At 40.9% G+C, this 17,409-nt stretch overlaps 1 protein-coding gene across 1 annotated transcript in view; it reads left to right on the forward strand.

Moving 5' to 3' along the window:
- Positions 1–12,283, forward strand: part of GLI3 (GLI family zinc finger 3) — a 223,866-nt gene extending 211,583 nt beyond the window's left edge. The window contains exons 10-14 of the mRNA XM_077809222.1: positions 116–265; positions 880–1,044; positions 2,980–3,270; positions 9,085–9,412; positions 9,996–12,283. Of these exons, the coding sequence (XP_077665348.1) occupies positions 116–265; positions 880–1,044; positions 2,980–3,270; positions 9,085–9,412; positions 9,996–12,283 (3,222 nt within the window). The remainder of the gene's footprint in view (positions 1–115; positions 266–879; positions 1,045–2,979; positions 3,271–9,084; positions 9,413–9,995) is intronic.
- The last annotated feature ends 5,126 nt before the right edge of the window (positions 12,284–17,409 follow it).

Below are 17,409 nucleotides of genomic sequence, written 5' to 3' on the forward strand. Positions count from 1 at the left end.
TAATAAAAAAAAATAATGTCTTAAACAGAAGCCAGAGAGTCATACAGCTTAAGGCCAGAAGGAACCACCAGATCATCCAGGAGTTAAACTGTAATATTGTTTTGTACCTATGTAGCATATAAACAATGATCATATACACGGAGAGAAGAAGGAGTTTGTGTGCCGATGGCTGGATTGTTCCCGGGAGCAGAAGCCGTTCAAAGCCCAGTATATGTTGGTGGTACACATGAGGAGACACACAGGGGAAAAGCCACACAAATGCACTGTGAGTAAATAACTCTGAGTTCCAGGCTATCCCAGGGTGGACAGGATCACTTGGAGAGCACTATAGGACTGATTCTCCACTGCCTTGCCTTTTGCATAGCTGTTTTAGACCTGTTCAGAATGTTTGTGCAAACAGCACCACATCAGCATGGTAACATGATCTCTCCACTTTGTATGGCTGAGACTACAGAAGGTACAAGATAGGGCAGAATTAAACCCGGTTCGTCCACTAAACCATCTGATTAAAATAGCACATTGTTAAATAATGCAGAGGCATTTGCATGTGTGCTTAAAATCACTTTCCCACACTGAGGAGTATCTGGATCCTAGTGCTGACCCAAAAATATTAGTGACTGTGTAATGGATTTTAATGTTAAAACAAACATGAACATATTGTTACCATGCAGGTTTTCTTCTCTTATAATAGCTGTTTTACATGGTGCTGGAAATACTTTATTGTGGAATTGTGCCATATTTAAATGAAAGAAAAGAAACCCTCCATCACATAGGATTTGGAAAGCTTCTAGTCTTTGAGATGTCTGGTTTTTTTTATTGGTTTAATTTTTCTGCAAGTCCAAGTGTGTAGAATAATCCCTATGTGCATGTTGTCTCCAGTTTGAAGGTTGTACAAAGGCCTACTCCAGACTAGAAAACTTGAAAACCCACTTGAGATCTCACACTGGAGAGAAACCATATGTGTGTGAGCATGAGGGCTGCAACAAAGCATTCTCTAATGCCTCCGATCGGGCCAAGCACCAAAACAGGACTCATTCCAATGAGGTAAGCAAGCACGCAGGCAGTGAAAGGGCCCTGGCTGCCCACAGACATACTGCTGTCAAAAGAATGTATTGTGGAATGCAGACACAAAAATCCTCAAGAAACATGAAATAGGTAAGTTAACAACAATAAATCATTTTAACAGCATGGTGATCTAAAGAGGCTCCTTGTCATTTTATCAAGAATCAAAGAGGGGGACTGACTGGGTGATTTTATGGAGACTTTGTGTGGTAACCAGTGAAAGGGCTGTAATCCAGTAATAATTTTCTCGCTCCCTGAAGTGGAGGGGACACTCAGCTCCCAAGGAGAGTTTTAAGCCTCCAATTGTTGTTCTATAGTGACATCTGCTGGCTAGTCAGGAACATCGTCATCTCTGCCAGGAGTTTATTTGGAGTCCGAACCTATACATTGCCGAGCACCCTTGACTACCCACAAAGTGAATGGGAGCTAAGGAGGGTTTAGCATCTTGCTAGAGCTGCAGCAGGATTGGGATTTAGCTTCTTCAGCTGCTGTTGGTAAATATGGAAGAATCTCGAGGGGACATGGCTTGTCCAAACTTCTGAGTTCTTCTCCCTACCCCTCTGTTCCACGTTTCGTTCTCTCTTTCCCTTTCAACTAGATTCTTCCCTAAACCTCATTCTTCCCTTCTCCTCAGTCTGCTCCCCGCTAGGCCTTATAGAGAAATTAGCATCCTGGCTGATTGCATGGCCTGGAACCTGTGGTTCCTCTTCTCTCACAATCTCCCTCCATTTCCAAAACAAGTTCATCTTTCTTTGGTGATTTCCCACCACATCCATCACAGCAAGTCACTAGGGCTGGCATTCTCTTCAAATTTTGCAGTCTCTGTAACATCTGTGGGTCACAGATGACCCAGACAGCATTGCACAGCTCCATATTCAGGATAAACCTGGATGCATGTGTTCTGAAAACTTCTAGACTTGCTGATACATGTTGGTGGATTTTGTAAATTACTACAAAAAGCAAAGGGTAGGAGATTTACCTAAACCTGTCCAATACCTGATCTAAACTTTGGGTTGGTTCATACTTTGTTGGAATCAATTTGTCCATCGATATAAGGCACAAACAAGGTGGGGTTTTGATCTGGATGCTTTGCTCTGCTTTTTAAGCTCTAGGTTTCACATTCAACAGTGAATCACTAAATTTAGTTGTCATAATTGATAGAACATCACTTTCTTGCATTGGTGACCAGGCAACTACAAAAGCGAGCAAACAAATAAACCCCAAATCTTACCAGAAATGTATTTCACAATGAAGTGCACTGATGCTATAGAACCAGACTCTCAGCTGGGTTTAAAGATTGACTTCACTGGATTTAAAGAAGAGCTGATAAATTTATGACCTCGAATAATAGTTATAGTTATGCTGGATCAGAATGATGGTGGTCATCAAATCCCATGCTTAGGCATTTAAACTGATGGCCTGTAGGGGGTGATGTATGAATTCCCCCCTCAGTAATTGGTCCAGTGCATCATAGAAGGATTTTGCTTTTCTCTGAACTTCAAGCATTAGGTACTGGACCACCCGGAGGCAGGATGCAGAATTAGATAAACCAGTGATCTGCTCCAATACGGTAAATCCCATGGAGTCGATCTTCAGCTGGAGCTGAAGCTACATTGTTGTAGCTTTGTTGACTTCAATGGAGCTATGGCAATTTACTCCAGCTGAGGATCTGCCGATGTTCTTCCTTTGTTACATATGTAGCATAATGTGCATTGTGCTCCCTTCAAAACCAAGGAAGAGGAATAGATTTTATTAGGTGTGGTCAATGCTGAGACAGTTTCACAATGTCATCACTTTGTTAATGCATTCACTGTGGAAGGGTATAATTGTTACACTTACTGCGCTCAAAGGAACTCTTAGGAATCCTACAAGGAAACCAAATCTAACCTCAGCCTTTCTTCCCACCTGATCTGGCAGAAACCATATGTTTGCAAGATACCAGGCTGCACAAAGCGCTACACAGACCCCAGTTCTCTCCGGAAACACGTGAAGACTGTGCATGGCCCTGAGGCACACGTTACCAAGAAGCAGCGTGGAGATATTCATCCCAGGCCTCCACCACCAAGAGACCCAGGCAGTCATTCTCAATCCAGATCACCAGGCCAGCAGACTCAGGGTGCAACTGGCGAGCAAAAGGACCTCAGCAACACTACCTCAAAGCGGGAAGAATGCCTCCAAGTGAAAGCTGTCAAGTCAGAAAAACCAATGGTATGCAACATACTGTGCTTCTTTGTTTCTTCCTCTCTATTATCATTATTTGTTAATAAACTCCAGTGCACTACTTGGTTTTTTACAAAATCACGTATTTTAAATGGTTTTAAAAACAGTAACAAACAGCACTTTAAAGTCGCCTGATTTTCAGAAAATGCTAAGCACTGAAAATCTGACTCCTTTAAGGTCTCTCAAGTTCAGCACCCTAAAACTGAGGCACCTAAAATCACTAGTCACTCTTGAAGATGCAGGCCATAGTCTTTAATTATGTGATTGCATATTCTATCTGAAAGCATGAAACATTTTTTCTCTACAATCTTAGGTATACATTTATCTAAGATATTTGATTATGAATCCACAGGTAATACCAAATATATGCGTGCAAGGGGGCAGAGCCAAAGTTGTGTGTTCAAACTGAACTTTCACATTTTCTCGGTGTTTAATTGTGAATTCTTCATTTTGCTTTCATATAGGTTTGTGTGATTAATTTCCTGTAGTATTTTAATCCTTTAATTAAAAAGTCCCCAAGTCTATAAGAAGTAGGCACTGTTTCGCGAGACCAGTTGACACCTACCAACTAATAAACCAGAACACTTGGGCTCAGCATCTCAAAGCTATCAATGGGAATTAGGCATTTAAATACCTTTGAGGATCTGGTCCTTGTAGGCCAGTGTTTGTTAGCATTGCAGGCTAAGTATAGTACACTTTTCCATGCTTCTGTGTATATATACACCCTTAGAATTAAGAAGTCCTTAAGGCAGCATGAGCATCTCCTGCCCAGCCATCCAAATTATGCCAATTTATGCTAGCAGAGGATCTGGCCCAAAGTCTACATTTAACCAGTTACACATGATGCAGGTAAATAATTACTATGTAAACAGTGACCATGATTTTCAGTAATGCTGAGCACTCAAAAATCTACAGAAGTCAGTGGGAGCTTTGGAGATTCCTCACCCTTGAAAATCAGGATAGTATGTGTAAAAGACTAGCCAGTACTACAGAAATACAACATATGTTTATAGTTTAGGGGCCATTGCTGCTTCTTTTGAAGTCAACAGGAAGTTTGTGATTAACTTCAATGGAAGCAGGATCATTTTCTTAAGAACCTGTTCTGCAGGCTCTTAGTACCAAGCATACAGCTTACTGGCAGTCTCTGGGAATGGTGAGTAGTCCTAAGCACTACTCTCTATCACAGGGGTTTGCAGGACCACTGCCTTAATTAATGTTTGTTCAATGCTTTGTAGGTTTAAAGTGACCTATGATGAATGCTAAGCATCATCTTCATGATGAATATATTTGTAAGTCTGTATGTGTGGAGAAAAACGTTAACAGATTTAGATTCCTGATGTATAGTATTGGTGTCTTATTAACTGATACTCTACAGAATTCACTATAAAAGCCAATTGCCTATAGATGCAATATTATGGGCATACTTAAAATGTCTCGATAGTTAAGGTTCCACCAGGATTTTCCTTTAATGGGACCTTTGGAATATTATATGATTTTTAACTTTCCTTCCCTTTACATGTTAACTAATGATGGGGAATTATTTTCTTGGCTTATGGGAGGAGAGATGAATCAATAATAAATGCCAACATCTATTTCCCAGACCTTCATTGTGATCTGCGCAGACTGACTGTTGCACAGAAAAATCAAGGGGCTCCACAAGGATACAGCAGTTTGCTTGTGTAGATTACAGTGCAGGATCATGGTCTTACTGATCGGGCTTGTCTACATGAACAATGAGACTGTGGCAAGCCGGGGTGTGAATCGTCCCCTCACTAGTCTGATGTGGACTAGCTGTCCATGAGCATTCTTCTGGGTGCACATTGACAGTTCATTAATGTGCTTTGGGATAGTCCCATTTCAAAGAGGATTGGGTCAAAGTGCTCTCACAGATTGCTAGTGCATATCAGAGGGATGCATGTGGGCAGCATGTGGGCAGTTACACTGCAGCAGGCTAGTGTGGGGTAGATTCACGCCTACCGCTTCCCATGGTCTAATTGTTTGTGTAGACGAGCTCTGTGGCTCTAGTTTTCAAACCAGATCTTCTTATCTGAAGAACAACATGGCCCCATAGTTATCTGCCCCCACTATTTTGTGTCCATGGTTTATTCCTGCTTTCCCCTCACAATTCATTATCTATTTTTGAAAAGCACAGTTTAAGAGCTAGGTATTTATTATTAATTATTATTATTATTGTTGTTCACTGCAATCACAGGATTGGATCAGCCAAAATGGAGGTGTGGTTTGATAGATGTAAGCCCTCCAAGTTCAGGAGCTATTAAATATTGATACACATTTTTCAAACAAAAAAATGGTTTCATCAAAAGTTGCCTTTTTTCCAAACTGAAAATTTTCACAGATTTTTTTTTATTTTCCATTTTTGAACTAAATAGAAAAACAAGAAATTTTGCTTTTTTTCTGGTTTTTAGTTTATTGCTTATCTGTTTTCCCTGCCCCCTTCCAAAGGCAAAATAGAAAAAATAAAAAGTGGGAGGAAATGGGGAAACAAGATCAAAAGAGTGAGGAACAAAACAGAAAAAAAATGGAAAATAAAAACTGCAATAAAAATGAGTGTGAAAAAATTCAAATAAAGGAAAAGGTGTTGGGGCGGGGGACGAGGGGTTGAGTTTTTTAAACCAGTGGAACAAAAATAATTTTGTAATTTTGAGTAAATGTTTTGGTGTTTTCATTTTTTACTAGATCTATTAAATAATGAAATATTTTCTCTAAGTAACTATGTCTAGTGCACCCTTCTCTCAAGGGGGATAGAACTAGATAAAGAAGTTAACTCATTCTCTGCCATATCTGGATTCACAATATCTTCACGCCCATCCATTGGGGAATAAAAAGCTACTCACATAATCCTAACTCTGCTTAGTAGCTTCAGTACCTACCAGGGTAGGAGTTACTCCATGACTAAGGTTACCACTTCAAACCCTAATTAGGTAATAGTTTTCAGTTAATAATAATCCAAGGGTGCAGTGTAACTCCCAATGTAGTCAAAAGACAGTCATTTGTTGACATAAGTAGTTATTACATTATGCTCTGAGGGCCCAAGCCATTCCTGCCACTTTTACTTAGGTGAGAAGTCCATTGCTGTTAATGAAACTAGTTGAGTAAGAGGCACTAACATGAGTAAAGCTTTGCAGGATTGGGCCTTAAAACAAGTTAGTTTTTTATGAATGGTATTGAATATTTCCCACTGTAAATCAGCTCTACAAATAGGTGATTAAAATGTAATTTAGTTGGCCTTCTTTTCTTGGTTTTCATTGCTATATGAGTTAAGACATGTCCTTTGTTTTTCTACTAATCCAATGTTTCTTCTGTCTAATGCGCTTAAATGTCTTGTTCTAACTTCCTAAGGACAGTGGGTAATAAGGTGAGGGGATTTAAACTTCTCTGGCTTTTTTCATTGCAACATTTTTTCTTTTTTTAGTCTTTTGCTTCTTGTCAAATCATTCTTTTATTTAGTAAGAAGCATTCCATCAGACACATTCCCAAAGATGTGTAATGTACATTTTCCAAAACACTTGGCATGTGAAATAGCTAGATCACATCGGTGAAATAGTTTCAGGTGTATTTGATTGTATATATCATATTTATGTATATACATATCTATAGAGATACGTTCCCATGATCATTTTCTCTACTTCTGACTCATTTTGACCAATTTTTGTGGCTACAAGAACAGGCTTCTGACCATTAGCATTCTTTATTGATTATTATTATTATTTATTAACTCTTGTACAATGGGTACAAGCTCACTGCTCCCAGATAACATTTATTCTTTAGTGCCCTCACCAGATCTGCAGTGACGGAGATTTGGAAGTGCACCACATTCCGAGTGGACTTATAAAATACAATCATTATCATTGACATTAGAAATAATTCAAATTATTATTACACTCAAGTATTCTGGCACAGGCCTATCTCTTTATTCACTTTCTTGTTAGAATTCAAAGACATCACTGATAACTACAAAATTCTAGTGAGCCGTCCTAGACAAGAGTTTGCACAAAGATCAGGTGGTGACTGAAAATGCAAAAGCCTAAAAGTAAAATAATAAAATAGATACGTGTTTATGAGACTGTTCTTGGAAGCAAAATGATTTTGCATGTCATACAGATTTGTGGTTGTAATAGCTAACTGGTGCATCCTATAATGAAGTATTACTCCTAAAGAATCCCTCTCTCTCTCTCGTTCTCTCCCTCTCCACCTCCCCTCCCCCCAATAATTTTCTCATTCTTGTAGGGAAGACGCTCTTGAGTACTTCAAAGACCCTGTATTTTATAGCCACAAGAATACCACTACAATAAAATAAACATTTCGGAACATTTGTCTTACCTGTTCGTTTAAAAGAGAAAATGGAGTTGTGGCAGGTCAATGCCCCTTGTAGATCACCTTGGGCTGTGATCGTGCCACAAGTCTCGGAGATCGCCAAGAAAGTGAAAGTTTTGATTCAGTAGATGACTATCTTCCCAGTGAGGATACATCTATACTGGATCTGAAGGTGTATTTTCCAGCCCAGTTTGATGTACCTGTGCAAGCTCTTATCAAGTTAGCATGCTAAAAATAGCAGTGTGGAAGCTGCAACAGGCTAGCTGCCCCAAGGGCAATTCCACATGAAACATGTGTACACACTTGAGGCGGTTAGCCTGTCCCGGTACACTCAGCACTGCAACGGTGCTTCTATTTTTAGCCTGCTGCCTGAATCAGAGCTAGCACAGGTATATCTACTGGAGCTGGAAATTACACATCCAGCTCCAGTGCAGACATAGTACTGAAAAGGTGTTACACTTGAGTGTGCTGCTGGAGTCTTCCATATGATCTTTTGTTCTTGTCATTAATGCAAAGAGAACTTGTAATGAGCAAATACGTTGTTTTATTCTAACGTCATGTCCATCCAACACCGTTAAAACCAGAGTCTGCCCCCAGCTGAAGCGTGCCGAGCTCTGTCTGCTTTCAGAGTCCTGCACTGCAGTGTGACAGAGGACTTGACTTTAGAACAACAGCATCCATTTTACACATATGGGACATAAAGCTGAGGTCCTTACTACCTGTGGCCAGTCAGAAATCGTGGTCCCAAGGGTGCTGAGATAAAGCTGATATTACGTTATATTTTTACATTGAAATTTGTTCATTTCTCATTATTATATGCCAAAGTTTAAACCCTCAAAGTGCTTGTAGCAGTGCTTCTGTACTTCTTGAATATTATCAAACACTTCAAATTCTTTGCCTGTATACTTTTTTTAAAAAGCCCAATGTTGTTGGGTTGTTGTGTTTTTTTGCAGACCTAGTACTATAAATTGGCCCGGTGTCTTGGTCAAATTCCAGTTTGGGTAATTACTTTCAAATTATCTGAATGTGGTCTTGGTCCATGACTGGGGGGTCCTAGGCACCACAATAATACAAGTAATAGTAATAATAAAATTTATCCTGCAATTGGATACAGGACATATCTGAAACCTGTAAAGTGATTTAATTGATCTGGGATCTTTTCAGATGAATAGAGTAATACAGATGTAATGGATTCTCTGTTAGTAAAATGCTGAGATGAATTTTAACACTGGGGGTGGGGAGGGTGTTCTCAATAGTTTTCAGTGTGGTTAAAAGTCAAGTAGTTGGGTACCAGAAAGCCTTTAATCAAAGATCATTGTCATCTGTTTAAACTTAGCTTTTAGGTTCATTTGTTTTTCTTTGACTCAATATGAAATAATGTCTGTTTACGAGATACATTTGAAATCAATTCATTAGCATTCTTTGCCTAATCCTAATTATCATTCATTTCTTATTTCACTCCAACAGACATCTCAGCCAAGCCCTGGTGGTCAGTCTACATGCAGCAGCGAACAGTCCCCCATCAGCAACTATTCCCACCATGGGATCGAGCTTAATCTGACCAGTGGAGGTAGTGTAGGAGACCTCAGTGTCATTGATGAAACCCCAATCATGGACTCTACCATTTCCACCGCAACCACAGCACTTGGCTTACAGGCCAGGAGGAACATGACAGGGACCAAATGGATGGAGCAAGTCAAATTAGAAAGGTTGAAACAAGTTAATGGAGTGCTTCCAAGACTGAATCCCATTCCACCTTCAAAAGCCCCAACCTTGCCACCTCTCATAGGAAATGGTGAGATATGTATAACTGGATTAATCGTACTTTCATTCTTTAAATTCGTCCTCTTAGGGCTTGATGTTTCAGGACTTACACGGACTGTACAACTCATGAAATTCAGTGGGAGTTCTACTTACCTAGGAGCTGTAAGACACCCCTACATTTTTCAATACAGTATAAATATATTTTCCATTTAAATTAGAAATTGTACTATACTCATAGAAGTTGGTAATCCCACATTTTATATTCCTGGAAGTGAGTATTGCCAGTTCAATTAGTTACTAAAATCTAAAAAGCTTTTTGTAAGAGTATGTTTCCCTAGTCTGTGTCAATCAGCATAGCTCCATTTTAGTCAATGGAACTACATCAATGGATGACAACTGAGAATGTATTGGGGCTCACATTGAAATGATGTTCTTGAATCTGTGAGCCCCTATACAAGAGTGCTATTTAGCCCTACTTGTGATTAGAAAACGATCTTGACTTCCTAGAATCGTATGGGTATTTCCTTGAAATGCCTGTTACTTGTCTCAGACTCTGAGTGTTTTCTATAGTTGGTCCTGATTAATATTCATTTATCTGTGAATTTTACCGCCAGGTATCCAGTCAAGCAGCAGCTGCAGTTTAGGAGGATCCATGACTATTCTACCCAACAGAAATGAAATTTCAAGCATGGACATCACAGTGTTAAATATGCTGAACAGGAGGGACAGCAGCACCAGCACAATCAGTTCCGCCTACTTGAGTAGCCGTAGGTCCTCTGGAATTTCACCTTGCTTTTCCAGTCGGAGATCCAGTGATGCTTCCCAAGCTGAGGGAAGGCCTCAGAACATGAGCGTCGCCGACTCCTATGACCCCATCTCGACTGATGCCTCCAGGCGATCCAGTGAAGTGAGTCAGTGTGATGGCCTGCCAAGCCTACTCAGCCTCACCCCAGCCCAGCAATACAGGCTGAAAGCTAAATATGCAGCAGCTACTGGTGGACCCCCACCAACTCCACTGCCTAACATGGAGAGGATGAGCCTCAAAACAAGGATGGCACTGTTGGGTGATTGCAGGGAGTCTGGAGTATCTCCTCTGCCTCCAGTAAATGCTCCTCGTAGATGTAGTGATGGCGGGGCAAATAGTTATAACAGGAGGCACTTTCTGCCTCATGATGTGCTGGGAAATGGGACAAGGAGAGCCAGTGATCCAGTAAGAATGGTCTCTGACAACCTTTCTCTGCCTAGAGTCCAGCGATTCAACAGTCTTAATAGCTTTAACCCTCCTGTTTTGCCTCCATCTATGGAAAAGCGAAACTTTATTCTTCAGAACTATACCCGCTCTGATGGCGGCCTGTTCCGTAACGTCTACTCCCCATGTCCTCCGAGTATCAGTGAAAATGTCACCATGGAGGCCGCTACAATGGAAGCGGATGGTAGTCTGAATGATGAGGATCTCCTGCCAGACGATGTGGTTCAGTATTTGAATTCCCAGAACCAGGGCATGTATGACCACTTGCCAAACGATGTCCTGGACAATAACAAAGTACATCATGGGTCAGCGATAGGGAACAATAACTTTCACCAGGTCCCTTCACCAAACAGTCAACAGACCAGCTCTGAAGCAAACAAAAGCGATCTGCCAATCCAGTGGAATGAAGTAAGCTCAGGAAGTTCTGACTTGTCTCCTTCAAAAATGAAATGTGGTCCACGCTCGGCAGGCCAGCAAACTCGAGCTTTTGGACTATATAACAATATGATGGTCCAGCAGCAGAACCTGGAGAGAAATGGTATGGCCCTACAAAATGGCTATCAACATCTTGTGGAAAACAACAGCTCTTACAGTTTACATCAGAACATGATTAGCGGCAACACCACCACCAGTAACCCTTTCAACATGCAGGCAAATAAGGCGCAGCCATATGGTGAAAGCAGCACCAGACAACCAATGATTTCTGGGGCAATGGACAGTTCCTATGGCATAGTGATTCAAGGGCAGAAGTTGAGAAACAACAGCATGCTAATAAACAAGAGTCAACAAAACTTTGGCCATCCCATGGTGCCAGGTGAGCAGTCTGTCAGTGTAGCTAATGGGATGCAGAATAGAAATACGATAGAACCGGAATACCCACAAAATCAGCCAATAGGGGAAGGCATTCATTATCAGGGAGTCAATCAAGTCAATCAAATGATAGGGCAGGTTAGTCCTACCTCACAAATCAGCCTTTGTCAAGGGCCACAGAGTTGTCCACCAATGTCTCACAACATTGGAAACCAGCAATCAGGTTTGGTGGTGACAAAGAGTTACCAGCCATGTGCCAACTATGGAGGCAACAGACGGCAAAACATGCTGAGAAACAACCTGGCACAACAGCAAGGATTTATAAGCGATGCAAACCAGACATACAGGGTAAATGGCATTAAGATGGAGATGCAAGGTCAATCACAACAGTTCTGCTCTAATATGCAGAATTACTCTGGTCAGTTATATGACCAACACATGGGCTTTACTCAGCAAGCCATGAAAACAGGTTCTTTCTCTATTTTGGAAGCTAACTGCCTGCTGCAGGGGACTGGTACTGCAAACTCATCTGAGCTTCTTTCCCCAGGGGCTAACCAAGTGACAAGCACAGTTGACAGCATTGACAGCAACAGCCTAGAAGGTGTGCAGATTGATTTTGATGCTATCATAGATGATGGGGACCATGCCAGCCTAATTTCAGGAGCCCTGAGTCCGAGTATCATTCAGAATCTCTCACACAATTCTTCACGCCTCACCACTCCCCGAGCGTCTCTTACATTCCCAGCTATGCCTGTGAGCACAACAAACATGGCTATTGGGGACATGAGTTCTTTGTTGACCTCACTTGCAGAAGAAAGCAAGTTTCTTGCTGTTATGCAATAGACATGGGGAAAAAAACCCTTACGAGATAACAGATAAAAAGTGACTCATTTTTTAGTTGTGTATGTATTTTAGCAATCTCATCTCACCTAAATGGGATGTGTTTCAAGTATATTCCTTTTATGGAATAAGGACTCCGAAAACCCTAAAGTGTTCTAGGGAGAAACTGTCTTCCATTTCAGTTTTGAATCAGTATTGTTAGACCCACTCCTCTCTCTCTTTTTTTTTAAATGTCTGTATACTTTTTTCTTTTTTTATTGTAAACCAATGTAAACGTGTGAAGTGCATGTTTTGTTTTGTTTTTTAAAGGAAGGTCTAATGAAATGACTTTGCAATTTTCTTTTACTCAAAGGAAACACAGTCTTGTATGATTGTTGCCAATGTTTTTATTTATGTAGGCACAAAACAACCAGGCATGATATACAGAGTAGATACAGTGAGTAAAGAGAGCATCTGTGAATGCGTTGCTGTAAGGTGGACAACTGGTCTATGAACAAATCTGCTCATACTGTTCCCTGATCAAGTACCCATAACTGTGTGGCAAAAGATATCTGGGGCTTTAGCAAATAAGAAATGCAAAATCAACAAACTATTTTGTCCCGAATAAGTATGTGTGTATGTACACAAGCCCACATACACAGACCTTGCACTGCAACTGGTGAGCCGAAACTGTACCATTTCTATGACAACCCCCTTTTGGAGGGTTTAAAAAATCCCTTTGTGAACACAATTCACATATTTAGCAGAATTTGGTTTATACTTTTTCCAGACATTATTCGACAAGAGGAGAAGAAAAATAAATGGATGTCTGGTGATTTGGGTATTTTTTATACTCTTCATCAAATACAGCATTAATTTTTGTAATTGCAATAATTACACCTAGTTCTGCACTGTTGAAACTAGGGGAAGTTTTGCCATTTGCTTTAGTGAGTGAAGAAACAGGCTCTAAGGTCCAGATGCTCAAAGGTATTTGGGTGCCTAATTCCCATTGATTTTAATGAGAGTTAGGTGTCTAAATACCATTGAGGCTCTGGGCCTAAGTCCATAAGGTAGCCCAGTGTCGTTTTAATTCAGGTGGAGGTTTTAAAAATCAGCTACTCACTGTCCCCAGAACAATTGCTTTTTCACAGTTATTTAGTAAAAATCTTCACTATTCACTTGCGGCAGAGTACATATTTTTTATTAAACATGTAAACTCATACAGCACACTAACAACTTGAAAAGAACCATGAATCTATGGAAAAAAAAAAAAAGATCTTTACAGTCGCATTGACCCAATGGGCCTGATTGGTTCTTGGCGATCACAAGGGTGTTTAATATGTCCCCAAAGCGCTTTTTTTTTTTTTTTACTTTTAACATTTTAAAATCTAAACTTCCGATTTAAAAAATAGGCAAGGAAAGTGTCAGTAAAGAAATTATATCCTGGTAAGAAGAGTCTTAGCTAAAGCTAAAAACGCAAGAGAAGTCCTTGGCACCAGCTTCCGTCTCATTTTGATTCGCTTCACTGGCCCAAGTTCTGCTTTGTCACACCAGCACAAATCTAAACTAACACCATTGATTTCAGTGGAGTTATGTGAGGTTTACACTGCTGTAACTGAGTACAAAATTTGGCACATTTTGTAATTTAGGGCCTATTCTGCTCCCCCTAGCACAGCAAAGCTCTCATAGATGCAGGAGTGAGTCCTGAACTCTTGAGGGTAAAATTAACCGCTGTGCAGAAGACCTAGACAAGGTCTATCCCCTACATAAGTCTCATTGAAGTCCTATTTTGAATGCTTACTGGGATCTTAAGGTTTATGCCCTCCCTCTGTACACAAGTGAATTGCACCCACAAGTAGTAGATTTGTTGAGGAAGCATGTAGTTAAATGTTAGTCAGCATTGGAGCCCACTTTAAAGTCTAGCATAACATCGGGTGTGAGTTCCACAGACTTAAAGCTTGTGTTATTGTTGTTACTCAGCTGCATTCAGAGTAAAATAAAACCCAGCTGACTTAGATCTCTTGTGAATATGTGTGAACACAAGCTCTGTCAGTCCAGTATAATGGGCCACTCCACTAAAGTCCAAGGAAGAATTTCTAAATCAGTATGCAACGTAACAGGGAGCCAGTGTTGGAATAGTGTATACGCTCATTACAGTGTGTGGTACTATGTTCTAAGTAACTTACATTTGAGATGTTTTGCAAGGGAGAGCCAGAAAACAAGAAATGTAAATTCTCCAGAAAGAATAAGGCCCCTCAGCAGTAGCCCTACAGGCTTCCTAGCTCAGATCCTACCTTCCTTAGCGTTCCTCACAGCTGTAACAAGCATTATAGAGCCGGTGCTGGGCCTAAGCAGACTGAGCAATTGCTTAGGGCCATGAGCAGTTCATGGGGTGGGGGGGGCCTATATTCACTTTTTATCGTAAGAATGAGCCTGTTTTACTGTTGTGGGGAGGGACCCCAAAATATTCCTGCTTAGGGGCTAAAACTGGCTCTGCCTTCCATGGTCCTGGTCATTGGCTCTTCCTCCCTCTGCTAGCTCCCTCTCCCTCTGTTCCATGCTGGTTTCCTTCAAGCCATATTGCCTGCAATCCCCATGCAAACCATCACCCTCGTTGCTTCCCTGCCATTGGTGGGAATCAGTAACAAGGGACGCAGGTTGCACTGGGCTTCGAGGCAATATGGCTAGGGAAGGGAGCCAGCATGTCAAATCGTTTTTCTGTAGTGGATACACAATGTGAGTCAAGACTTGCTCTTCCATGGCTGGAGAACATCCCTCATTCTCAGAAGAATGGCCCTCTCTTTCCTAGTATTAAGCAGCTATAAACTGGCCAGTTCTTTAAGGGTTATCAGCAATCTTCTGTGACACTCAGACACAACAGAATTACACTGCGTACCATTAAATCACAATAGTTACTGCTCCAGGTGTTATCTTTTACTTAGGGGCTTAGAAGGTATCATGGTACCCTAATTAGAGCCCGTCCATCTCCTTGTTTGACACCCCACCTCCCCATAGCATGAGCAATCAGCTGAGACACTGAAACTAACAGTCCACTGGGTTAAAAAGAGGGTGTTGATTACAAAGCATTCTCCATGCTAGACTGCAGTTTCCTCTGGCCCTTTGATGGGCTTCAGGGCACATTGGGCGGCCTGTCTCCTTTCCCTGGGAAGTGAGGAGTAGCTGTTTAGTGCTGCTGGTCATGCTTTATATTTACTGGGGAGGTGGTTCCACTTAGAAGGGGTTGGTAAATCATGAATAGCTGTTAAAACCATGTTGCAGACATGAGTGGTATGTGTTATGGAAGCTCATAAGCGGAAGGTATTACTGCTGGTTACAATAATAATGATGCCTCGCTTGTATATAGCACTTTTCACAGTAGGTCTCAACACACTTTACAAATGATGTCAGTGTCATTATCCCCATTTTACAGAGGGGGGAAACTGAGACACAATGCTGAAGTGCTGAAGTGACTTGGCCAAGGTCATCCAGCAAGCCAGTGGCCAAAGCGGGAAACAGAACCAATGTCTGCCAAGTCCAATGTCCTATCCAATAGGCCATATTGCCATACTCATAAGCAACAAAAAGTGACTGATTATTAAAATATCCATTCATCATTTATAGACTATATATGGAACCTTAATATAAAGTGTGACTAGTGTTGGAGTCAATGGCTTGGGGAAATCTCTTTTGGAGCCAGCCTTTAAAAATTCGTGTTTAATTTTTGGTTATGAGATAATCCACTATTAATTAGCACATTTGACAACAAAGTAACAATGGGTTTCATAGATTTTTCCAGGAGAAGGGCCAATTAGCTAATGTAGTCTGATCTCCTGTATATCACAGGCTATTAATTTTCATCCAGTTACCCCTTGCTTGAGCCCAATAACGTGTGTTTGTGTTTGGCTAAAGCATAGCTGTCAGAAAGCACTGATTTGACAACCTCAAGAGTGGGAGGAGCCACCATTTCTTTTGTTCCACTGGTTAAGAACTCTCCTGTTAAAAAGTTGTGCCTAATTTGTCACCTTTTGGTCTCATTATGCCTTTCTCTGCTAGATTAAAGTATCCAGTAGTTTCTCCCCAAGCAGGTACTTACACACTGTATGCAGGTACTTACATGTCTTCTTTTTAATAAGCTGAATGTATTGAGCTCTTTAAATCTCTCACTGTGAGGCATTTTCTCCAGCCCTCAAATAATATTGTGGCTCTTTTCTGAACCCTCACCAATTTTTCAACCTCCTTTTTAAACCATGGGCACCAGAACTATATACAATAGCTTAGTATTGATCACATCAATGTCAAATACAGGGGGGGAAAAAAGCACACCTCCCCATTCCTACTCCTTTGCTTAAACAACCAAGAATCAGATTAGCCCTTTTTGCCACACCAGTTAGTATTTCAAGGGAAGTTGGCAACCAGACTCTGTGCCCTCACTCCCCAATTACTATAGTGGGGTAAATGTGTTTTTTAATGGCAGCCACTGTCATGCTAAAAATCCGTGTGTGCGTGTCTTCTCTCCAGCCTGACCTTCAATAGAGTTTTTTGGTCCCTTCAGCTTCCACCTTTGTTTGTCCTTAAGAGCACTGCTCTTGTTCGGCATGCATGATTTCCTTTTGCAAAAATGAAAGACCTGCTTGTGCCCTCCTGTGTGTTCAGTTGCATCCATCAGGTACAGTTGGATGTATGACAGGTACTTTTGGAGGTAGCGAAGGAGAAGTCCAGAATGGGTTTGATATCGAGCACTGTGGACTTGGCTATCCCAATAGCAATGTAGAATTATAATCTCCTTCTAGGCAAGCTTCTAAAATGGTACTTGCATTTAAGATTGGCTTTGTTTCTTTCATTTTTAAGACGACATGGGCAGAATAGTAGTTAGCCAGCCCATGTTAGACTATGGCTTGTCCTACTAAACAACAGTGTTTCAATGTATGTGCCTTATTTTGTGTTGATCCTGTAAAAGAGAGGGACCAAGAACTATTGCCAAATTTTAGCTATAAGGCTGTGCTTACCATTCAGCTAATAGCACATACCACTGTTAATAGCGTCTGAAATGTCTTGTAAACCTCTGGTATTCATGTGTTGTTGTTCTTGAATTGATAGAATGTCCTCTATTAAAAATTTACCATTGTCAATCCTGCAGATGTGTAAGATAA

The sequence above is a fragment of the Eretmochelys imbricata genome, chromosome 2 (assembly GCF_965152235.1).
Source record: "Eretmochelys imbricata isolate rEreImb1 chromosome 2, rEreImb1.hap1, whole genome shotgun sequence".
NCBI classification, from domain to species: Eukaryota; Metazoa; Chordata; order Testudines; family Cheloniidae; genus Eretmochelys; species Eretmochelys imbricata.